Source organism: Mobula hypostoma, chromosome 19, assembly GCF_963921235.1.
Source record: "Mobula hypostoma chromosome 19, sMobHyp1.1, whole genome shotgun sequence".
Taxonomy (NCBI): domain Eukaryota; kingdom Metazoa; phylum Chordata; class Chondrichthyes; order Myliobatiformes; family Myliobatidae; genus Mobula; species Mobula hypostoma.
Genome location: NC_086115.1, coordinates 37979712 through 38004660, shown reverse-complemented (window position 1 = coordinate 38004660; position 24949 = coordinate 37979712). Strand labels below are relative to the sequence as shown.

Genomic DNA, 24949 nt, shown 5'->3' with positions numbered 1-24949 from the left:
GTCGGCAATGTTCACCTTGTGCAGTTGTGCATTAGAAGAACTAATGCAGCAGGGATGTCATGTAGTCCGTAAAGTATGTGCCAAAGTATCTATTGAAGTCAAAATGAAGACTCCAATAACTTTGATTTTAAATTAAATAAACTGGGTTATTTTAATTAACATGTCAATAGATAGAATCAGGTCAATCGTAAGCGCAAAATAATCTACAGATGCTGGGATGAAAGCAACACTCACAATACGCTGGAGGAACTCAGCAGGTCGGGCAGCATCCGTGGAAAAGATCAGTCGACGTTTCGGGCCGGAACCCTTCGTCAGGACTGTAGAGGGAAGGGGCAGAGGCCCTATAAAGAAGGTGGGGGGAGGGTGGGAAGGAGAAGGCTGGTCAGTTCCAGGTGAAAAACCAGTAAGAGGAAAGATAAAGGGATGGGGGAGGTGAAGCAGGGAGGTGATAGGCAGGAAAGGTGAAGAAAGAATATGGGAAAACACAATGGGTAGTAGAAGGAGGCGGAACCAAGAGGGAAGTGGTAGGCAGCTGGGGGAGGGGGCAGAGTGACATAGGGATAGGGGAAGGGAGGGGGAGGGAATTAACGGAAGTTGGAGAATTCTATGTTCATACCAAGGGGCTGGAAACTACCTAGATGGTATATGAGGTGTTGCTCCTCCAACCTGAGTTTAGCCTCATCATGGCAGTAGAGGAGGCCATGTATGGACATATCTGAATGGGAGTGGAAAGCAGAGTTGAAGTGGGTGGCTACTGGGAGATCCTGTCTGTTTTGGCGGATGGAGCGGTCCCCCAATCTGCGTCGGTGTAGAGGAGGCCGCACCGGGAGCACTGGATGCAATAGATGACCCCAACAGACTCACAAGTGAAGTGTTGCCTCACTTGGAAGTACTGTTTGGGGCCCTGAATGGTGGCAAGAGAGGAGGTGTAGCACTTGCGCTTACAGGGATGAGTGCCAGGTGGGAGATCCGTGGGGAGGGACGTGTAGACCAGGGAGTCACGGAGGGACCGATCCCTGCGGAAGGCGGAGAGGGAAGAGGTATAGTTGAGGTAGTTATGAGAGTCAGTGGGCTTGTAGAAGATGTCAGTGGATTGAGGTAGTTATGAGAGTCAAATCACCTCCCTTGATATACGCAACACACAAAATGCTGGAGGAACTCAGCAATTCAGGCAACATCTCTGGAAAAGAGTAAAGACTCATTAAGGCTACGTCCACACTACAACGGATATTAGGCGACACTACGCCGGATAATTTTGAAAACAAAGCTTTTTCTCTTCGTTTTGACCCTCCATCCACACTAAAGTGGCATTTTCATCCCCCGAAAACAGAGATTTGCAGAAACGGTCTCCAGAGTGACTAAATCAGAAAACACCTGATATCCGTTGTAGTGTGTACGGGGTAAACGGAGAGATTTAAAAACGCTGTCATGACAACACCATAACAACAATGCTTTTTCTGCTTCTAGAACATAGAACATAGAATAGTACAGCACAGTACAGGCCCTTCGGCCCACAGTGTTGGGCTTGGTACTGCGCAAGCACTGCCATACAGCTGTTATAAGGCGCAGTTGGTGTGAACGGCGTGAGAGTTAAATTGTAAAGTGAGCTTCTTTGACTATTTAAAACGCTGTCATGATGTGCCGGAACAGATGGCCGCAGTGCGACATCTCGTTGTTTTCTTGAACGCAATCCCCCACAGAACCTAACAATTTCAGAACAGATGGCAACGAGACTGAAGCCAGAAGAGTTAGAAATGTACTCACCGAATACTTTGACCCATAGCTTACTGAATAAATACGTATACTCACTTTGCCCTGTTTTCTGTCCTTGCTTGTATGAAGGTGGTTTACCTATTTATGCAAGTACTTCTCTGACAATAGATGTGTAGCAGCCTAATGTGACATTGTATGGAAATACAAGATAACGCTGATGCAGACGTTTTATACATTTAACAAGGTGCTTTATTAATGCAACAGGGTTAGTCAGTTTTTCAATGTTCGTTGTCAGCCAGGTCATGCTGTCCGTGAACTCCCTGTCAGTTGCCTCCATACGCTCCAGTATTTGTTTTTTTCAGTTTTAAGTCCTCCTGTGCGAGAGCCAAAAGCAATTCCTTTGAAGTTTTTCTAGTCTTTAACTGGATAAATGCGCACTAAATATACCGTTACCTCTTTGCTTGTTTTCTGTGTGTCCTGTGCGTGCCCAGTAGAGGAAATTCGCCCAAATAGCCGTGTTAGTGTGGACAGAGATATTTTGAAAAGCGCTTAGTATGTACGCCTATTTTTACTCGAAACCGGTGTTTTCAAAATTATCCGGCGTAGTGTGGACGTAGCCTTAGTCTTGATGAAGGGTCTCTGCCCAAAACATCAACTCTTTACCTTTTCTCCCATGGATGCTGCCAGGCCTGCTGAGTTCCTCCAACACTTTTGTGTGTGTGTGTGTGTTGCTTGGATTTCCAGCATCTGCAGATTTTCTCATGTTTGTGTCACCTGGTTTATGCCATGTTTCCATTTTATTTAACCTCAAGCTGTGCTATTAATTCTAGGATGAAAATAATTTAAAGTGATTTGTACTTGTGCCATGATGATGAATATTGGTCATGAGGAATGGTGAAAAGATTTAGCCAGCTATGTGTATTCAGTGGCTAGATGATAGGCACAAATCTAATACTATATGAAACCTTCAAAAACCTGGTGGATGTCCAGTGTGGGCCTCTTTTGATATTTGTAATTGACTTCATCTGTGGGAGGGCAATGTATCTACTGTTAGTAACACTCCACATTCCCATGTTCATTGACAAGTATGTGTCAAAGAAATGAATGATTACACCTCTGACTTTTTTTGTAATTAAAAGGTACTTGGATTTGGGAGAGGGCCTGCCAAGCTTTTGTTTATCTCAACAGAATTAGGATTTAAATCACAGCTGGGGGCTATTTGCATAATCTTCTAGTGATTTACAATTGATTGAGCCTTCCAAACATGCTTTTAGTTCAGGAGTTTAGAATATGCAGAGTTAATCTGCTGTTATTGTTACAATCTGTCCTCATTAGTCCTAACTGACTTCTTCATTAGATCAGATTGAATAGTTTAGTAATCAAAGCACTACCAAGAAACAATTCCTAATTATCATTCTAAATGCTCTGTTTCCAAAATACACCCCACCAGTAAAACTATCAGCAAACTCACCTAATGCAGCAAATTCAGATCTTTGCATTAGGGATATTATGTAGTCTATAAAATGAACAAAGAACATGCCAAAGTATCTTTGAAAGTCAGAATGAAGTCTCTGATAGCATTTTAAATTAAATTAGCTAGATTTTTTTCTATTTAACACGATAATTACAGTGAAATATTACAAACACGATAAAAATCTGCCAATGCTAGAAACCCAAAGCAAAACACACACAAAATGCCGGTGGGACTTAGGACTTGGGGTTTTTGCCTAAAAAGTTGACCATTTATTCTTTTCCACAGATGCTGCCTGGCCTGTTGAGTTCCATCAGCTTTTTGTGAAATATTACATGGAATTCAGCACTCAGTTAATCTGGTTTATGTTGTTTCAATTCTTGGATTCATGCCAACTTGATAACTCCAAACTAAGCTATTAATTCTAGAACCCCCAAAAAAGTATAGCAGATGCAGGAAATTTTGAATTTAAAACTAAAAATGCTTTAAAAACTCAAGTTGGGTCGCAGCTGTCATGAGACAAAATACTTATTGGAGCTTTTGAACATAGAGACTGTAGGAGGAGTGGTTCAGGAGAATGTAGAATGCTGAAGAAATTATGAAGGGTCATTGACCTAAAGCACAAACTTTTTCCCTTACAGATGGGTGTCTGACTTGCTGGGTATTTCTACCATTTTATTTCAATAAAAATGAACAGTGTTGCATACATGGAGGCCAGTAATGTTAATGGAAAAAGGAAATATGTAGATGCTTCCTGACCACCTGATTTTCCTCCAGCAATTTTTGTTGGTCCATTCCAGTAGCTCCAGTCTTTCTATATTTTCCATATTTTGCAGGTGGCAATTTTTAATTGTTGAAACTGGAAATCAGTGATAGGATAATATTTATTCCAAGGTCTTAATAATTTCACTTTGTAAACTGTTATATTATTCCTTGTAATTTGAAAATCATTTAACTCTTGAAATAAATTTGCGTCCTGGGATAATGGGCCCAACTGTTCATTTTCCTGGCACAGTAGAATTGAACAAGTAACATGCCTCCTGACTTATTGTGTGGAGCTTTTGGAATGATTAATAGAGATATTACTACAGATTTATTCAGTGTTTAAAATGGTGGCGTGGTATACATGAGTTAAAAAAAAATTCTATTAAATACATGATGAAAAAGCCACTGTACTTGAAAATGCATAAGTTTTATATTTTTTCTTTGGATGAAACTTATGACTTTGCACTTTTCTAAGTAGTAACATCTTTAATATTGTTCTCCTAGTCCTATTGCACTGATCCTGACCTTGTTTTGGAGTTGAAGAACCTAATTGTCGTTTACGCTGACACTTTGCAAGTAGGTATTAGCTCATTAAGATTTTTCTCTTTTGTCCTAAATTGATTTGAAATCAAAATTTCGAGAAGGGTAGAAAAAGAGAATATATTAATGGTATCCTGAGAAAAAAATTTGTAAAATCCAGAGGAATGAAAACAAAGCAAATGAGTTTTTCCCCTTGTAGAATGTTCTATTAGTGTTGTAGTATTTGAGGATTACAAGGAATAATCAGAAGAGAATATTACCATGAATCATGTGAAAAGATTTAACCAATTATGTATATTCCCTTGCTGGGACAACGGACACAAAATCTAATCGCATCGTGAAATCTTCACAAACCATATGGAACATAAGATGTTGCCTCTTGTTAGAATATTGGCAAGAAATGTAGTGAATAAGAGACAAGGTGGTGGTTTTTATATTGTCCTGGAACAGGGCAGAAAGCTTGAAAGCATTTAAAATATGAAATAATACTCGCATCTTGCAGCAAATCACACAAAATGTACCAAAGGATCTGCTGGTAAGTTTTTAGATGGGATATTAGTTTCCTTAGCTCTTGATACTTCCACATGTTTAATTGAGCTAAAATCCCTGTTAAAATATAGATTTTCGCTGCTTGATAGTAAATGTATTGTGTTAAATTAAACTGATCAAACCAGAAATGCAAATGTAACTGGAATATGTGAGAGAAAAGTATTCATTCTGGAAGAATTGAACATAAAACAGACACAATTTCCCATATGTGAAAGTGAATGAGCTACAAAATATGATGCTGCTTCATATCGTGTCTGTATGTATATATGTATGTGTATATAGTATATATGCTCAATCAACCATTCTGAGGGAAGAAAGCACTGGGAACAATTGTAAGTTTTCAAACACCAGAGTTTAGATTAATTGGCCACTTCCATACCTACAAGTATCTGATGAAAGTAATCTCTGAAACTTGCTAACTACCTTTCTGTAGTGAGGAATGTAATTTGACGATTTGATCAAATTGGCATGTTTTTGGCCCCTGGATATTATAACCTTCCCTGAATTTGCATGTAATAAATCTTTCCTGAACTCTCAAAGATATTTGCATTTATGAAGTGAATGGAGCACTTCATTTGTGGGTGGAATTAGTTTTTAAGAATCATAATGCTTTTATTTTGATTCTGACTTCTTTGTAAATGATGATCCTATACTGTATTCCTTCTCAACCCATCTTGCTGAAAAAATGTTTCTATTTAATTGCTGCTGCTTTCTAGCAAAATGTATCACTTTGTCTTTCTCAAAGCTTTCTTAAAGTTATCTGCTATGTGACGACTGATTTAGCAACATTTATTCTCTTGAAGTATATTATTGTCCTCTACGACTAGCTGTAGTTTTGTGTTGTCCTGAAAATTTTGTTTCTTGTACATGGAAATTCAAGTCATCAACTTGTATCAGGAAAAGGAAGTGGTCTCATCTTTGATGCTTTGGTAGCGCTGCTGTTAATCTTTCTCTAGTTAGATAACATTCAATATGACTTTCTATCACAAAAATCGATCTCTTATCACTGCTACTACTTTCCTTTTAGTTCCATTGGCTTTGTGCTTTCTAACTAATTTATCGTATTGCACACAAACACCTTTTCTGGAAAGTTACATGTGTTGTAATCACTGACATCCCTAACTGAACCAAAGCTCACTGCTAGGTCTCTTAATTTATTTGCAATTAGTTTCTTTTTTAGTTGTATACTCAATCAGCTTAGTTAAAATAAACCTTTCTTTTTACATAAGTTCCAACAGCCAGAATCTGTACTCCAGAGAACTGAAGACAAACTTTCCCAACATTTCCACAATTTACTGGGAGCATTTATCTTGGGGTGCATTTGCTTGATATTTAAGCAATTCAGCTGAGCAAATGTTTGAATTTTGTTGAGCCATTGTTACATGGACTATCCATAGAGTTTGTTCCCAGGATTGTTAACAGAGTCTCTTTAGTAATGTTACCTACCGTATTGGGGAGCAGAGTGAAAAGCCATCAACCTTGCTTGTCTTCAGAGAAAAACAGTTGCAATCCAACTGCAAGAAAGATATCCAAAACACCAGCATATCACAAAATTAGGCAAAACATTCCAGAATTTATCTTTTGAAAAATTTGAATTTTAATCTAGTTTTTTGAATTTTATTGTGCTTTTCTGCAACTAAATTGAATTGAATCTTTCATTTTGTCTTAGGTGATATACACATGTTCTTAATTTTGTTTTTTTTTAGGGCTATGGATTTCCTGTGAGCAGACTTTTTGACTTGTTACTTGAAATTCGTGATCAATATAATGAAACTTTATTAAAGAAATGGGCAGTTGTGTTTAGGTTAGTTCTTTTATGAAAAATGTATTATCATATTGATGTGAAAAGATACTAATACTGCTTGAATCTATTCAAAGTTCAAAGTAAACTGTTTTCCATCTCCATAACATAACCTTCCTTGAAGTGCACCTGTTACTTCTCAAATACTGCCACCTTTTATAATTTCTACATGTTTATGATATATTAGAGCCTTAAAATGTATGGTAAAATCCACAGTATCTGTTGGAGTACGTTAAACTATAGGCAATATTGTACCTTATCTTTTTTTTCTTGATAGTCCTTCCACACACAATCTCGAATGGTGATAGACAACTGGAGGAGACAGTCCTGAAAACATCCTCGACCTCCTTGGTAGTGTTATATAGGGCAAGGATGAGGTTAAAGCATTTGCAACAATCTTTCATCTTTGACTTCTCATGTGGTCCCCTGCCATCCTGGAAATCAGTTTCAATCAGTTCACATGATATTGGTAGAGCAGTCAGGAACAATGTAAACAGCAAAAGGTCTGCACAATTAGCCAGAATTCATCCAGAAATAAATACACCAAGCTCAGTTGTTTTAACAGGTGCAGGACTCATCAGGATTGCTGAGGACCATGCACTTCCAGATCTCATTACAGCTCAATCCAAATAACTAGAAAGGCATAATTTGAGAGGCGAGGGAAAAGTTACAGGCCTTGGCATGAAAAAGCTTAGTTGAAATTTAGAGGAATTGGGAACCAAGGTGAAGTATCTCAGACAAAGAAAAATGGTAATGCAGGTCAGTCACTTTGGTCCTAGTGCACTGCTGCAGACATTTCTTGGGCAATGCCGTAGATCCATCTGTCTATTTGTTGCATCAGTAACCTTTCTGCTAGCCCCCTAAAGCCTGATCAGCAAATGATTTTGAAATTGGGTTGCTACTGAGTGAAGAAGCCCATGCCTGTAAGTAGCACAACTTGAGTGAATATCTGGCATGAATGAAGTGACAGGTAACATTAGCATTTTCAAATATGAAGTATTTACCATCCTAAGCAAAAACTCTTAGCAATTGATACCAATTTGACCACTAGCAATGTCCTTGTGATCACCTTTGACGAGCCATTGAAATGCTGCTCACAAGATCAAATGGGAGGCTATGTATTCTCTGAATTACTTGTCTCTTGACTCTACAAAGCCTTTCTACCATTTTCAGGCATGGCAGAAGTGCGGCAGAGTATTTTTCACCTACTGGATAAGTAGAGCTTAAAAAGGACACCTAAGGTTCAACCAAGCCAAAGCACATCACTCGACTGATGCCATCAAAATCTCCACAACCTGTACTGTGCCTGCAGAGTCACTATTTAGAAAATGCTCTGGAGTTAATTGCTGAAGCCTTTTTTGACAACACTTCTAAAATCTATGGCTACTTTGAAGGAGAGGAGCGTTGGTGTATGAGAACATTGTCTGCAGTCTCTCCTCTGACAGACTTCTGACTTGGAAAGATACCACTATCTATCCCCTAGTCACTGTTTCGGATTCCTAGAACTCTGCTTTTGGTTGGGAGTACCTTTACTTAAAAAATTGCCTCAATTCCATAAGGAAGCTCTTCACTTTATTCAAATCAGTTTGAGATGATTCCCTCATCAGTGAGCCAGAATTTCCATGAATTTAAAAAAACACAATTACTGAGATAATTGAATTTCCCACCTCAAAATAGTCTTTGATTTTTAGGAAAACATTTAATTATTCTATTATTCCAATACTTCCAATTAATGTTCTGTCAGATGACTATGTATTTGCATTGTTCATGATGCTAATTCACAGGAATGTTTGATTTTTTTAACAGAGACATTTTTGAATCTGATAACTACAGTCCTATTCCTGCAGCAAATGAAGAGGAGTATAGAATGATAATCAGTCGATTTCCGTTTCATGACACTGAACTTGAAAAGGTCCGTAGCTTTGTTAGGTTCTTAGTTTCTTCTTGACCACATGTTTCATTCTGATTTGTTTGTTCGGCATATTCTTCACAGCATTGTTAAATTTGCATTTCAGATGAGATCTTGCTCAGTTCTAGAGCCGAAACCTATAAAGGTGCTTCTCATAGTATATTGCTTATGTTTAATGCTTCATAAAATTTAAGGTTCTGTTACTTAATTGAGATAGCTAATATGCAAATACCTTGCTTTCTGTTTTCCCTCGTTCCCTTTTTAAAATTGCCATATCTGGTTGATTTGGAATAAGATTCTTCTGTCACTTTTAATCAAATGCAACTGAAGGGACATAATGTATTTTAATGCAAGTACAAATGTCAAATTTATATTTTATCTAAGGGAACTAAGTGTTTAGATGGGTTTAATTGCATCAAATTTGAAGTCTGTCTCCTGATTGCATGCGTTTGTTATAAAACTTGTTTAAAAAAATAGTTTTTAATGGATATATACATACCAAATATATTCTAGTACACTTTTTAATTTTAAATTGCCTCTCCTCCCACCCTCCACCCCATAGCAACCTTTTCCGAAAAGGTTTCCAGTATCTCAGTCAGTCCCTGAGATCTACAGGGAGTTCAAAGAATTCATTTACGCAAGCCTTAAATTTTCTGAATCTCTTCATCGAAGGTAAGCTGGAGATAGTTCAGATTCAAAAGTTGTACTTCATTGTTGTATGGAGAAGTTAAACTAGCCTTTCCAGTTTTGTTCCAGCTGATCTATGCATTTGCTAAACATTTAATGAAAGAGACCAGGTGTGAATGTTGCCAAAGATCGATCCATCCATGCCTACATTTAGTTGATTTGGCAGTGACAGCCTACCTTGCTGCCTCTCCACATTTTGGAACATAGCAGCATAGTCGAGATGGCTACTAGTCTGACATTAAGATATTTGACATTCAGAATCTTTTGACAAAGGGGTAGACAATTGCAAACGTTAATTTTTCAAATAAAAGTATATTGTTTTTTCTGATTTTTTAGTTTAAAATATTAAAGGAAAATTGTTTATTTAAAACAATTTGCCTTCCATTTGGCCCTTAATGCTTTATTGTGGGAACTCCATTGGAGGTAAGTAAAGACTAGCAACCTGCATCTGCTGCAGGATCTGAATTTTGTTCCCATAGCATCATACCTTCTCATTCTCTCAGTAAGTGCCATTTGTCACATTTCAGTCTATTATGTGAAGACAGACAATTGCAGCCCATTAGGTGGCTGAATGTCATTGGTTCTTAGCACAATCCGGTCCCAAACAGGAATTCTGCTGTTAAACCCTCAATATGTGTCAATTATACATATATTTTCTATGATTATAGATATTTTTCTTTTGCTCTATTTCTGATATAGAATCTAAATTTGATGCCAAAAATGCAGCATGAAATTTAAGTTTTTACTTTGAACTTGTTTCTCTTGACACACATTAAAGATATAATGAATAGTTTCATTTTGTATTTGTTGGCAATTAACATTCTTTTGTTTTTCATTGTGTTATTTCACTGAAGTCTTTCCTTTTCTCTTCCATGCCTTTTGGTGTTGCTTGGTCCTGGTGGCTGAACAATAATTATGAAAATCACCTTTATAACAAAAAGTAATTATAACAAATGAATTCTGAATGCAAAATATTTCTCCATGTATTTTGTCAGTTGCAATTTAGACTTTACCCAGATGTATGCAACTGGATGCCTCAACATTGACTCCTCTCCATGATTATTAATAATTGAGAATAATTACTGAATTATGACAACAAAGATATCTGGAATTAATATTCTGTAAAAAAAAACATAAGTACTGGGCAAATTAGGAACAATTCTAAAATATTTTTTCCTGAAATGATGCAAAAATGAGTTTAATACAATTACAACCAGCTGCTCTTGATAAATCAATCACTTTATTGCCAGTATGTGAAACATGCCAGAATTGATCGTGGTTTTGTGTCAGACATAAAATACAGAACCAGTGTTCCCTTTTCCTTTACAGCTGCACAGGCCAACCATTGCTTTGAGCAAGAAATTTTTACATGTCCTGAAAACTGCACAGCACTTTCATAAAACATTATATAAAAGAAAATTCCAGCTGTGTGGCAACAAAGACTATATGCATGGAAGTTCTTCAGTTACTGTGTGGCCGCATACCTGTGCAGTTTAGAGGAAGTAGTGTACAGGACAATACCATAACAGGCAACACAAGCAAACACAAGTTTACAAGTTAATAGTGCAAACAGCCATAAACAATCAACAATTAGTGCAAATGTCAATAATTAAACTTAAGTGTGAACATATTAACAGACTAAATGATTATCAACAGAACAAGGAGAGCAGGAAGGACATTTAAGGAATGTTGTTCAGGAACAGTTAGGGTATTACATCCAATTGAGTTTTTTGAGAAGCTGGATAGCTATAGGAAAGAAGCTTCGAAGATGATGTATGGTTCTTGTAATGGACTTGCAGTATCTCCCTGATGGCAACTTGGTGAATAGGTAATCACGAGGAAATCTGCAGATGCTGGAAATTCAAGCAACACATAGAAAAATGCTGGTGAATGCAGCTGGTGAACGCAGCAGGCCCAGGCAGCATTTCTTGTGAGTGTTGGTGAATAGTTGACTGCTAGGTTGGGTGGAGTCAGCAGTAATTCTTTCAGCTCTTTTCTTCGTGCTGGCAATGTACAGGTCTTGTATCAAGGGCCAGTGATCTTCTGTGCTGAGTGGATCACTCATTGCATCCTGGACTTGGAGAGGGAGGAGGCAGCAGGAAACCAAACTTCGTAAGAGGGTGGTTACAATGCTATCAATGATGGCTGAGTAAAATTTTATCTGCATACGCCCTGAGATGCTAAGTTTCCTAAACTGGCATATGAAGAACAATCTCTGTTGGGCTTTCCTAGTAGTGAGCATAACATGCTTGTCTCACTTCAGTGGTAGTCCCCAGGAATTTGAATGGCTCCACCATAGACACAGTCTGACCATTAATTTGGGGAGGGGGTTGTCAGTGAAAGTCACTCCTCATTTCCACTTCTTGATAGTATTAAGCTCAAAGTTGCTGTGAGCACACCATTCTGCAAGATGGTCTACTGTGGCGACCCACTTTCTGGCACACACGAACCGGCTCACAACAGCGCGCGCAGGCAGAGGGCCGGCCCCAAAAAGGGCGCCAGGCCATCTTCACCAGCAGGGGGAAAATCCCGTGCACAGAAAGGGTCTGGGAATATGCATTCCCCACAGCAGTCCCGCCCCAGGGAGGGTGGGAATGGGAAGGCTTTAAAGCAGGCCGCGAAGCTTGAATAAATCTCTTTCATCGCAACTCTAACTCACCGACTCCGTGTGGTTATTCTAGCGCTGTGTGTAGCACACCGCTACAATTGGTGACCCCGACGGCCCAAATGATATTTGGACCAGAGATGACCGACGCTGCATCTGTTCACGCAGTTTCGTTAAAACTGCCAAGCTTCTGGACGCTGCGATCCCAATTATGGTTCGAACAAGCAGAAGCACAATTCCACATTCGGCAGATAACCTTGGAGTCCACTCGCTACTACTACGTGCTGAGCTCACTCGACCAAGAGACTGCTGCACAAGTTGAGGAGTTTATACAGTCGCCCCCGGAGGACGGCAAATACACAGCATTCAAAGCCCTGCTCATAAGGACTTTCGGACTCTCACGGCGCGAACAAGCACGCCGCTTAATGCACCTGGATGGTTTGGGAGACAGGCCGCTGTCAGCATTAATGAACGAGATGCTGGCCCTGGCTGAAGGACACAAACCCTGCCTCATGTTTGAGCAGGCGTTCCTAGAGCAACTGCCCGAGGACATATGCCTGCTGCTGTCCGACGCAGATTTCAGCAACCCCCGGGAGGTGGCGGCTCGAGCAGATGTGCTGTGGAATGCCAGGAAAGAGAGAGGGGCGCCCGTCGCACAGATCACCAAGCCGCGAGCCCAACGAACAATGGTGTTTCTACCACCAGCGGTGGGGCACAGAGGCCCGCCGCTGCAGATCACCCTGCAAATTCCCGGGAAACGCCAGGGCCAGCCGCCGCTGATGGCTACGGCGGCTGGCCATTAGGACAACCTCCTGTATGTCTGGGACAAGCAGTCGGGACGCTGCTTTTTGGTCGACACCGGAGCGGAGATCAGCGTCTTACCTCCAATGAGTTACGACACCCGCAACAGAGAACCGAGACCCACCCTGAGGGCCGCAAATGGCAGCACAATACGAACCTATGGCACCCGCATGGTGCGGCTACAGTTCAGCTCCAGCCGGTTAACGTGGGACTTCACACTGGCCGCCGTGGTGCAACCACTCCTGGGGGCGGATTTTCTACGAGCCCACAGCCTGCTGGTCGACCTGCAAGGGAAGCGATTAGTCCACACCAAGACTTTTCAAACGTTCTGCCTGGGTGAAGCACAGTTGCCAGCCCCACACCTGGACTCCATCACGCTGTCCGACGATGAATTCACCAGGGTCCTGGCGGATTTCCCATCAGTACTGACACCGCAGTTCACGGCAGCCATGCCCAGACATGGAGTACAGCACCACATCCTGACCGAGGGACCACCCCTCCACGCCCGTGCTCGAAGGCTTCCCCCGGACAAGCTCCAACTGGTGAAGGAGGAGTTCAAGAAGATGGAGGAATTGGGGATCATATGACGGTCCGACAGCCCATGGGCCTTCCCCCTTCACATGGTGCCTAAGGCAACGGGGGGCTGGAGACCATGCGGTGACTACTGCAGACTGAACGAGGCTACAACGCCAGACCGCTACCCTGTGCCGCACATTCAAGACTTCGCAGCAAACCTACACGGCGCAAGGATCTTTTCCAAGGTAGACCTCGTCCGGGGATACCATCAAATCCCTGTATATCTGGACGACATCCCCAAAACAGCACATCACCCCGTTCGGACTTTTCGAATTCCTCTGAATGCCGTTTGGTCTAAAGAATGCCGCACAGACTTTCCAGCGGCTAATGGACACGGTGGGACGTGACCTGGACTTTGCATTCATCTATTTGGACGACATCCTCATAGCCAGCAGTAGTCGGCAGGAGCATCTGTCCCACCTCCGCCAGCTCTACTCCCACCTGAGCGAATTCGGCCTTACCATCAACCCAGCCAAATGCCAGTTCGGACTCGATACCATCGACTTCCTGGGCCACAGGATTACTAAAGACGGGGCAACCCTGCTGCCCGCCATGGTAGACGCGGTCCGCAACTTCCCCCGACCCAACACAATCAAATTCCTGCAGGAATTCGTGGGTGTGGTGAATTTCTACCACCGTTTCCTCCCCTCAGCAGCCCGAACCATGTGACCCCTGTTCACTCTAATGTCGGGTAAGGGCAAGGACATTACTGGGGACGAAGAAGCCGCAACTGCTTTTGTTAAAACCAAAGAAACCTTGGCAAACGCCGCGATGCTAGTGCACCCCAGAACGGACGTTCTTACTGCCCTCACGGTGGACGCATCTAACACAGCGGTCGTTGGAGTGCTGGAACAACTCATCGAGGGTCGCTGGCAACCCCTGGCGTTCTTCAGCAAACACCTACAACCACCCGAACTCAAATACAGTGCTTTCGACTGGGAGCTATTGGCACTATACCTGGCAATCCAGCATTTCAGGTACTTCTTAGGAGGTAGGCCCTTCACCGCGTTCACAGACCACAAACCGCTTACCTTTGCGTTCATGAAGGTGTCCGACCCCTGGTCGTCCCGCCAGCAGCGACATCTGTCCTACATCTCCGAGTACACAACGGACATCCGGCATGTCTCTGGAAAGGACAACGTCGTGGCGGACGCACTTCCCAGACCGACCATACAGGCCCTGTCCCAGGGGGTGGACTATGCAGCGCTGGCAGAGGCACAGCAGGCAGACGCTGAGATCCCCAGTTACAGGACTGCAGTCTCCGGTTTGCAGCTCCAAGACCTCCCCGTAGGCCCAGGTGAGAGGACCCTACTATGTGACGTAGCTACCGGCCAACCCCACCCCGTCGTCCCAGCAGCCTGGCGCCGGCGGGTGTTCGAATCCATTCACAACTTAGCGCACCCCTCCATCAGGACAACCGTCCGGCTGGTCGCCAACAGGTTCGTGTGGCATGGACTTCGTAAGCAGGTCAGTGAATGGGCCAAAATGTGCATGCAGTGTCAAACGGCCAAGGTGCAGCGGCATACCAAGGCTCCGCCGCAGCGGTTCGAACCCACCCGCCAGAGGTTCGACCACATCCATGTGGATATCGTGGGGCCCCTGCTAGTGTCACGAGGAGCGTGGTACCTCCTAACTATGATAGACCGGTTCACCAGATGGTCAGAGGCAGTCCCGCTCAGCGACACCACCTCCGAATCCTGCGCCCGAGTACTGATCACAACCTGGGTAGCCCGCTTCGGGGTACCGGCCCACATTACCTCCGACAGGGGCGCCCAGTTCACCTCCAGCCTGTGGTCGGCTATGGCCAACCTTTTAGGATCTCAGCTACACCACACAACTGCCTACCACCCACAGTTGAATGGGCTAGTGGAGCGCTTCCACCGTCACCTGAAATCGGCTCTCATGGCCCGCCTGGAGGTGCCTAACTGGGTGGACGAGCTTCCCTGGGTCCTGCTCGGAATCCGCATGGCGCCCAAAGAGGATCTGCACACCTCGTCGGCTAAGTTGGTGTACGGCGCACCCCTAGTAGTCCCAGGAGAGTTCATACCAGCCCCAAGGGGGCAAGAGGAAGAACCCACAGCAGTCCTGGACAGACTACGGGAGAGGCTCGGTAACCTGGCCCCCATCCCCACTTCACAGCACGGACAGATCCCGACCTGCGTACCCAAAGACCTGCAGAACTGTAGGTTTCTTTTTGTACGACGGGGCGGACACCAGGCACCGCTACAGCGGCCCTACGAGGGGCTGTTTAAGGTGATCAGCAACAACGGGTCCACGTTCGTGCTGGACATTGGGGGGAGAGAGGAGGTTTTCACGGTGGACCGACTCAAACCGGCCCATGTGGACTTGGCGCAGCCGGTCCAGGCTCAGGCACCGCGGCGCAGGGGCAGACCCCCCAAATAGAGGCCGATCCAGACTGTGGACATTGGGGGAGGTATCACTGGTTCTGGGGGGGGGGAGGGTTATGTGGCGACCCACTTTCTGGCACACACGAACCGGCTCACAACAGCGCGCGCAGGCAGAGGGCCGGCCCCAAAAAGGGCGCCAGGCCATCTTCAGCAGGGGGAAAATCCCGCGCGCAGAAAGGGTCTGGGAATATGCATTCCCCACAGCAGTCCCGCCCCAGGGAGGGCGGGAATGGGAAGGCTTTAAAGCAGGCCGCGAAGTTTGAATAAATCTCTTTCATCGCGACTCTAACTCACCGACTCCGTGTGGTTATTCTAGCGCTGTGTGTAGCACACCGCTACACTACCTCCCTTTTGATATCAGGTTACATCATTGTTAGAGATGAGACCAAGTACAGTCGTGTCATCCGTGAACTTTAGGATTTCAATGGATTTTTCTATGGAGGCCCAGTCATTTGTATAAAATGAGAACGGGGTGGGGGGGTGAAAAACACAGCCCTCGGGAGGGCCTCTGCTTGAAGACATTGGATCAGACAAATAGCCCAACCTTGCATACTACTTCCTGTCAGGAAGATTGTATTTCACTGACAGATACTGTAGGGTACAGCTAGGTGGATTAGCTTGCTATGGAGTAACTCTGGAACATTAGATTTGAAGAGCTAAAATCCACAAACAAGATCCTCGCATAGGTGTTGGAGGAGTCCAAATGTTGAAGGATATAATGAAAGCACCAGTTAACTACATCCTCAAGGAGTGATTTGCTCTACAAGTAAACTAGTAGGTCAGAGAATCAGTAATGGACTTAAGATTGACCAACATCAGATGTTCAAAGGTTTTGATAGCTACTGAAGTCAGAGTGACTGGCTTATAATCATTCGATCATAACAATTTTAAAGCAGTCCAGAACCCTGCATAATTGCATGGAGGTGTTAAATATCTCAGTGAAGATGGGTATTAGCTGATTCACACAGTGCCTTAGGGTACCAGGTGAGACACCATCTTTCCTAAAGTTCTGCTTTCCAAGCGGTTTGCAAATGGCTTCTTGCTTCACAGCAAGTATAGGGTGGGATGGAGGGAGGGGGAAAGGGGAGGGCTGTTGAAGGTGAATGGGACTGGGGTGAAGGGAGAATGGTGACACTGGAGTGTTTGTGAAAGGGGGGAAGGTACTAGGGCTCAGATTATTGGGATCAGAGGAATTGAAAAGAGATGGATGTTGATTGGCCTTATCAAACCGACAGTAAAATTGAGCTGATTGGCCAAGGTAGGAGAGGGGTCGACTTTGTAACATCATAATGTTTCATATTCCCAAGTCATAAATATTTACATTCTGAAATACATTGTGGCCACTTTATTAGGTACATCTGTATACATCGTTAATGCAAATATCTAATCAGCCAATCGTGACAGAAGCTCAAACAATAAAAGCTTGCAGACATGGTCAAGAGGTTCAGTTGTTCAGACCAAATTTCAGAATGAGAAAGAAATGTGATCGAAGTGACTTTGATCATGGAATGATTATTGGTGCCAAATGAGAAGCTTTGACTATCTCAGAAATTGCTGAGTTCCTGGGATTTTCACACATAGCAGTCTCTTAAGTTTACAGAGAATGGTGAAAAAAAACCCAAAAAATTCAGTGAACAGCAGTTCTATGGGTGAAAATACCTTGTAAATGAGAGAGGTCAGAGGAGTATGGCCAGACTGGTTCAATCTGACAGGAAACTGACAGCAAAAGCTCAGATAACCATGCATTACAACAGAGGTGTGCAGAAGAGCATCTTTGAATGCACAACACGTTGAACCTTGAGGTGGATGGGCTGTTGCAGCAGAAGATCACACCAGGTTCCACTCCTGTACCTAATAAAATGGTGACTGAGTGTATATTTATTTTGCATCTGTTTTAACTAAGTAATTCTACAGAATTATTCACAATATTGTCAACTATATTCATTGATATTGAATGTAGTTATTTACTTAGACAGAGTTGAATGAATCACTTCATTGTGGAGTGCGGGCACTGTCAATGGACATTGAATTAGTAGAATGATTTTCAATCGGATGCTGTTTTGAATGCTAAATGTACTTCTGTGGTAGAATCAAGTCAATTTTATGTCAACTATTTTACCATGACATTTTTAATGTAATGCATTATAGTGAAACCCCTGTCAATAGGCATTTTTGAGTATATTCTGATAAATATTCTGATTTTCAGTTCAACAGAAATAGATGATATGCTCAGAAAATCTACCAACCTGCTGCTGACTCGAACTTTAAGTGGATGTTTACAAAGCCTTATCAAGAAACAGCACATAGGTTTAACTGAGGTATGTCTTTAGCACCTATAAGAACTGACATTTTGTAAGTGATTCTAACCATCTGGTAAAATAGTGCTTGTGGACCATTCATATTAAACAGTAGTTGAAAACTGATGCCATTCAGTTGATAGTAGTACAATGTAATTAGTTACCATGCATATCAGAATCCGGGTTAATGTAATAAGAATACATAAAAAAAGGTGCAAAAAGAGAGGGGGAAATATTAGGGAGGTAGTGTTAGTGGATTCATAGTCCATTCAGAAATCTGAATGTGGAGGAGAACCTGTTCCTGAAATGTTCAGCATGTGTTTTCAGATTCCTGTACCACTTTCTTGACTATAGCAGCGAGAAGAGAGCATGTCCAGGGTGATGGGGGTCCTTAATGATGGATGCTGCCTTTTTGAAGCAGTGTCTTTTGAAGGTGCTCTCGATGCTGGGGCAGCTAGTACCCATGATGAGGCTGGCTGAGTTTGCAACTTTCTGCCACTTTTTCCGAACCTGAGCAGTGGTGATGGTACATTTCTCCATGGTACATTTGTAGAAATTTGCAAGTGTATTTGGTGATGTACCAAGTCTCCTCAAACTTCTAATGAAATATAACCACTGTCATGCCGCCTTTGTAATTGCATCAATATGTTGGGACCAGAATAGATCTTCAGAGATGTTGACACCCATGAACTTGAAACTGCTCACCCTTTCCACTGCTGATCCCTCTGAGGACTGGTGTGTGCTCCCTCAACTTCCCCTTCCTGAAGTCCACAATCAATTCCTTGGTCTTGCTGATAAAGATGTTCTTCAATCAGACTTGTTTGAAGAACTCTCTGCCCAATTATTATCAATATATACTTCGCAGCTCCAGAGAACCCTACATACTTGACCACTGCTATACTACAATTAAGAATGCCTAGTGTTCCACATTGAGGTTGGCACATGGCCAAGTGGTTAAGGCAGGGGTCCCCAACCTTTTTTGCACCGTGGACGGGTTTAATATTGACAATATTCTTGCGGACTGACTGACTGGGGGTGGGGGGTGGGGTTGTTAATCCTATCAGAATATAGATGATAGTTCAACTATAAATCACTTATCAGTGGCTAATACACTCAATTTTGTTTCTAAAAGGGTTTATCTAACAAATTTAATATTAAACACACAACACATATTTTCCTCGCATGAATATAGTGATAAGTCAATTACAAGTCATAAAGGGGTTCCTTATGTCCAGTCTATTCCGCAATTTAATTTTCATTGCATTCATTGCAGAAAATTCCGCTTCGCAGAGATATGATGTTGGAAATGGAAGCGACGTTTTCAGTGCTTTCGTGGCTATCTCAGGATATTCAGCCTTGACTTTGATCCAGAATGCCGGCAGAGATGTTATGTCAAACATACTTTTCAGCCCATCGTCATTTGCAAGCCCGAGGAGTTGATCTTCTTCCCGCGCTGACATGAATGATTCACCGCGGACATTCACAAATGGGTCACGGACCCATTCCTTTGCACATCTTGAGTCATTTGCGGTTGGGAAGTGACGTTCGAATTCTGTCGATAGTGAAGATAGGTGTTTGCGCACCAGCTGTGAGCCTCAGTCTCTCCCAAATTCCCAGCTAATGTTGGGAACATGTCAAATATGCCCCTGTCCACACGCCGTCCCCACATTTCCAGTTTGGCTGTGACACTTTATCTGCCAACTTGAAGACAATTGTTATTCTCCCCTGAAGTGACAAATTGAGTTCATTGAGCAGATTGAAGATGTCACACAGATAAGCGAGTTTTGCTATCCACTCCTCGTCACTGAAGTGTGCTGCCAGTGGTGACTTATTTCCTGAAAGGAATCTCTGTAGCTGCTCTCTTAACCTAAAAGCCCTGGCCAGGGCTCTCCCCCTTGATAGCCACCTGATTTCAGTGTGTAAGAGAAGGCGTTTGTGCTCTTCCTCGCAAAGCTGCTCAAACAGACGTAAGTTAAGGGCTTTTGCTTTGATGTGATTGTTAACTTCAACAACGTCATTCAATACGCTATTAAGATCGGGTGACATTTTTCGGCTAGCCAGCGTTTCCCTGTGTGTGACACAGTGTGTAGACTGACATTCCGGAGCAACCTCTTTGACTTGGGTAATGAAACCAAACTCATTAAGCCATTCCAGCAACTGTGCTTCGATGTCCTCCGCTACGTCATCGATTCTCCTTGAAACTGGTAGCTGAAAGAGAAACCTGTGCCATCTTGTTAGCTGCAGCTTCTCCCAACAGTTCATGGCATGTGTCCTTGGCAGCAGGCAGAATCAATTCTTCACCAACAGTGAAAGGCTTCTTATCCTTAGCAATACAGCTAGCCACTAAGTACGACACTCTCGGAGCAGCAGCATTTGTGGAGGTGGTGGCTGTCAGCACTTGCTTCTGTTCGGCTTGCTCACGTTTTTTTCCGCTCAAAAAACTCAACGGGTTTGTCTTTAAGTGCAGGGTGCTTTGACTCAAGGTGCCGAAGCAGTTTTGAGGGCTTCATTGCCTCATTAGACAGCTTGTCTCCACATATCACACATAGGGGGCTTGGAGCGTGTGAGCCACCGGTCGCAATAAAGCCATATTTTATGTACGACTCATTGCACTGGTCGTATTTTCTGTTGAAGGAAGCTTTTTTTTGCAGTCTCGGCCTCAGCTGTCTCTGCGTTATCATCATCATTAGGCCTCTTATGTCCCCTACCATCTCTTCCAAAGAAACTCTCAAGCGACATTTGTTTTTTTTCACTCATCGAATAGTAGTAGGTTAATGACCGACTGATGTCCTCGTGTGGGTAATGACCTCTCATGCGTTCAAGTTCAACAGTGGGCATGACAGGGAATGAGGAAAGGTGCAGTTGACTCGTATCGTTTCCTCGCGGTCCGGTAGCACATGCTTTGCTGTCCGGTACCAGTCCACGGCCCGGTGGTTGGGGACCACTGGGTTAAAGCATTGGACTAGGGATCTGAAGGTCACGAGTTCAAGCCTCAGCTGAGGCAGCGTGTTGTGTCCTTGAGCAAGGCACTTAACCACTCCTGCACGTTTATAGCCCAGCAGCGGCGGTTGGTGCAGTATAGACAAGACAAGAGACCACATTTTGGGAAATCTGATCACTTGGCTGCCCTTCTACCTGTATATATGCACAGGCTGCAGAGATAAGGACAACAAAGGGATGGTCACAGGAGGCAGAGGATTGGCTATGGGATTGCTTTGAGTCAGTGGACTGGGCTGTGTTCAAGGATTCATGAATGAATACACCACAGATGTCATGGACTTTATTAAAAACAGGCGTAGTCGAGTGTGTCCCCACAAAATCATTCAGTCTTCCCCAACCAGAAGCCCTGGACGTACCATGGGATCCGCAATTTTCTGAGGGCCAGATCCGTGGCATCCAGGTCTGGCGCTCAAGTAAGATAAGAGGTATGATCTCTGGAAAGCCGTCTCGAGTGTGAAGTGGCAATTCCAGACTAATTCCAGACTTCCGCTAAGGCCCCACCTCCCCCTCGTACCCCATCTGTTACTTATTTTTATGCACACATTCTTTCTCTCACTCTCCTTTTTCTCCCTCTGTCCCTCTGAATATACCTCTTGCCCATCCACTGGGTCCCCCCGCCCCCTGTCTTTCTTCCCGGACCTCCTGTCCCATGATCCTCTCGTATCCCCTTTTGCCTATCACCTGTCCAGCTCTTGGCTGTATCCCTCCCCGTCCTGTCTTCTCCTATCATTTTGGATCTTCCCCCTCCCCCTCCAACTTTCAAATCCCTTACTCACTCTTCCTTCAGTTAGTCCTGACGAAGGGTCTCGGCCTGAAACGTCGACTGCGCCTCTTCCTATAGATGCTGCTTGGCCTGCTGCGTTCACCAGCAACCTTGATGTGTGTTGCTTGAATTTCCAGCATCTGCAGAATTCCTGTTGTTTGCGTTTAAATTCCAGACTAAGTTTGAATCACTGGAGGATGCTCAATAGCTGTGGCAGGACTTGAATGCTATTGCCTCTTACAAAGTGAAACCAAATGACATAGGTGATAACAAAGATTTCCTCCCAGATAAGCTCAATGCCTTCTGTGCTTGCTTTGATTGTCAAAGCTTGAAGGAACCTTCATGAAGTCCCATGGCCCATATATGACCCTGTGTTTTCAGTTTGCGGCCGACATGAGAGCATCCTTCAGGAAGGTGAACCCATGGAAAGCATCCGGCCCAGATGGGATAGCTGGCCAAGTACCAAAGACCTGTGCTGATCAACTGGCTGGAGTATTCAGTGATATCTTTAACCTCTTGCTTCAGCAGTTTGAGGTACCCACCTGCTTCAAGCAGGCTTTAATTATACCAGTGCCTAAGAAGATTCATAACCTGCCTCAATGACTATCGTCCAGTAGCATTTAGTATGCATTCTCTGTGATGAAGTGTTTTGAGAGGTTGGTAATGAAATATGTCAACTTCTGCCTAAGGAACAATTTGGATCCTCTCCAATTTGCCTATTATCATAACAGCGCTCCAGCTGATGCCATTTCATTTGCTCTTCATTCAACCCTGGAACACCTGGACAGTGAAGATCAGGATGTTTTTTGACTCCAGCTCAGTACTATCATAACCTCAAAACTAATCAATATGCTTTAAACCTTAGCCTCAATATCACCTTGTGCAATTGAATCCTTGATTTTCCTCTCTGAAGAGGGTCAGCAACTTTAAATTTCTCGGTGTTGTCATTTCAGAGTATCTGCTTTCGGCCCAGCATGTAAGAACAATTATGAAGAAAACATGGCAGCGCCTCTACTTCCTTAGAAGGTTGCAATGATTTGACGTGACATCTGAAACTTTGACTAAATTCTACAGGTGTGCAGTACATTGACTGTTTGCATCACAGCCTGGTATGGAAACACCAATGTCTTTCAACGGAAAATCCTGCACAAAATATTGGATATGGCCCAGTCCATCACAGTAAAACCCTTTCCCCCCCCCAACATGGAGTACTGTTGTGGGAAAGCAGCATCTACCATCAATGACCCCTCCCACACAGGCCATGCTCTCTTCTCACTGCTTCCATCAGGAAGGTGCAGGAGCCTCAGGGTCAACACCACCAGGTTCAGGAACGTTTATTACACCTCAGCCATCAGGCTCTTGAACTAGAGGGGATAACTTCACTGAACTTCATTCACCCCATCGCTGAACTGTTCCCATAACCTATTGGCTCACTTTAAAGGATTCTTCATCTCATGTTCTCGATACTGCTTAATAATAATTTTTTTTGTCCATCCTGTTGGGTGTAGTCTTTCATTGATTCCGTTGTTTCTTGGACTTGTATATTCCTGCAAAAAATCGAATCTTGGGGTTTGTATATAGTGACATACATGTACTTTGTACTTGGAACTTAGAACTTGACTTGCAGACTTGTGTACTCAGTGTTCCAAGCAATGAAGCCAAGTATGCCATTCACTCTAAACATGACCATTTCCTCTCTAGTCTGCCTACCTCTCACTCATTTATATAATTTTTTCAAACCTACCCAAGAACAAATTTTTAATTACCTAGTCAACAAAGGCCCTTAAATATCAGGTTATGGTTAAGTAGGTACAGTAAGTCAACTTCAATCATTCCTATGTATGGACCATTTCATGGCGTTATGGCAGTCCAGAACCTCTCTTCACTGTTCATCAAATGCAAGAGGATGCATTTTGTTAGACTGTTCATTGTTTGCTAAATTTATATTTTAAAAAAATGTTCTGTGTGGATCAAGCTACTAATGGTCTAATAATTAACTATTATTCATTTAAAGTTACTGATGGTTGAAACAACAATAATTTGCAAATTTATTTTATAAAAGTTGCCTAGAATTAAATGTGACAAATTAGGGTGGGACTAGAAAATGCTGACGCTAAAAGGTACAAGCAGATTTTCATTGGAAACATTTGCATTTTATAGCTTGTACAAATCATCATAAATACAACACACCTGGAGCAGGCCTGTAAATACCTTGAAGACTTTATAACAAACATAACTAATGTCTCCCCTGAGACTGTGCACACCACGCGACTCTATGGGTTATCCACATTCAAGGTATGTGCAGTGTGAATATGTTAAGCAATCAGTATTCAGAAATTTACATTCTAATTACAGTAGTTTTCTGTAAAGTCACCATTTTAATAATTCTGTTCATGTGGGTATACACTAATCAGGTTTTAAAATATTCTTATTTAACAATACAGTGCAGAGTAGGCCCTAGGCCCTTCCAGCCCTTCAAGACAGGCTGCACCAACAACCCCTGTTTAACCCTAACTCAAGCACGGAACAATTTACAATGACTAATAACCTACCCTGCAAGTCTTTGGTCCGTTGGGGGGGGTGGGATCGGGAGGATCCATTGTAAACCCACACATTTTTCTGGGAGGATGTACAGAGACCCCTTACAGAATGACACCAGAGTGGAACTCTGGAACACCCTGAGCTGTGGTACCATCGAGCTAACCGCTATGCTACTGCGGCACCCATTCTGAAACCTGGAGAAAAGGAAATGGATGTAAAATTGGAAAATTCATTGCTTCACCAGGTATTTCACTATTGTCCAAAGGTTTTGATCATTTTATCTCTGTTGGATGATTGACGTATTCAATATTCAAAGCTCATTTTCTAATCAAATGCAAAAAAAAAATTGTGTATATCTTGCCTCTAGAAGATGCAGGTATACGATAATTAAATATTTATTTTAACTACTTTTTTTGCTTAGTTTATTTTGTGAACAACTGATGAGTGAATAATTACTAAAACTGTCCATGTAGCCCCTGACAATACATTATTTTTTGTCTATAGATTGTTTACCCTTTCTACA

At 43.0% G+C, this 24949-nt stretch overlaps 1 protein-coding gene across 4 annotated transcripts in view; it reads left to right on the top strand.

The window, feature by feature from the left end:
• LOC134358975 (exocyst complex component 6-like) overlaps positions 1–24949 on the top strand; it is a 194539-nt gene that overhangs the window by 74547 nt on the left and 95043 nt on the right. For all 4 annotated transcript variants that reach the window (XM_063071718.1, XM_063071716.1, XM_063071717.1 and 1 more), the window contains exons 12-17: positions 4454–4525; positions 6745–6842; positions 8646–8751; positions 9311–9420; positions 18032–18143; positions 24046–24180. In XM_063071718.1, coding sequence (XP_062927788.1) covers positions 4454–4525; positions 6745–6842; positions 8646–8751; positions 9311–9420; positions 18032–18143; positions 24046–24180 — 633 coding nt within the window. The remainder of the gene's footprint in view (positions 1–4453; positions 4526–6744; positions 6843–8645; positions 8752–9310; positions 9421–18031; positions 18144–24045; positions 24181–24949) is intronic.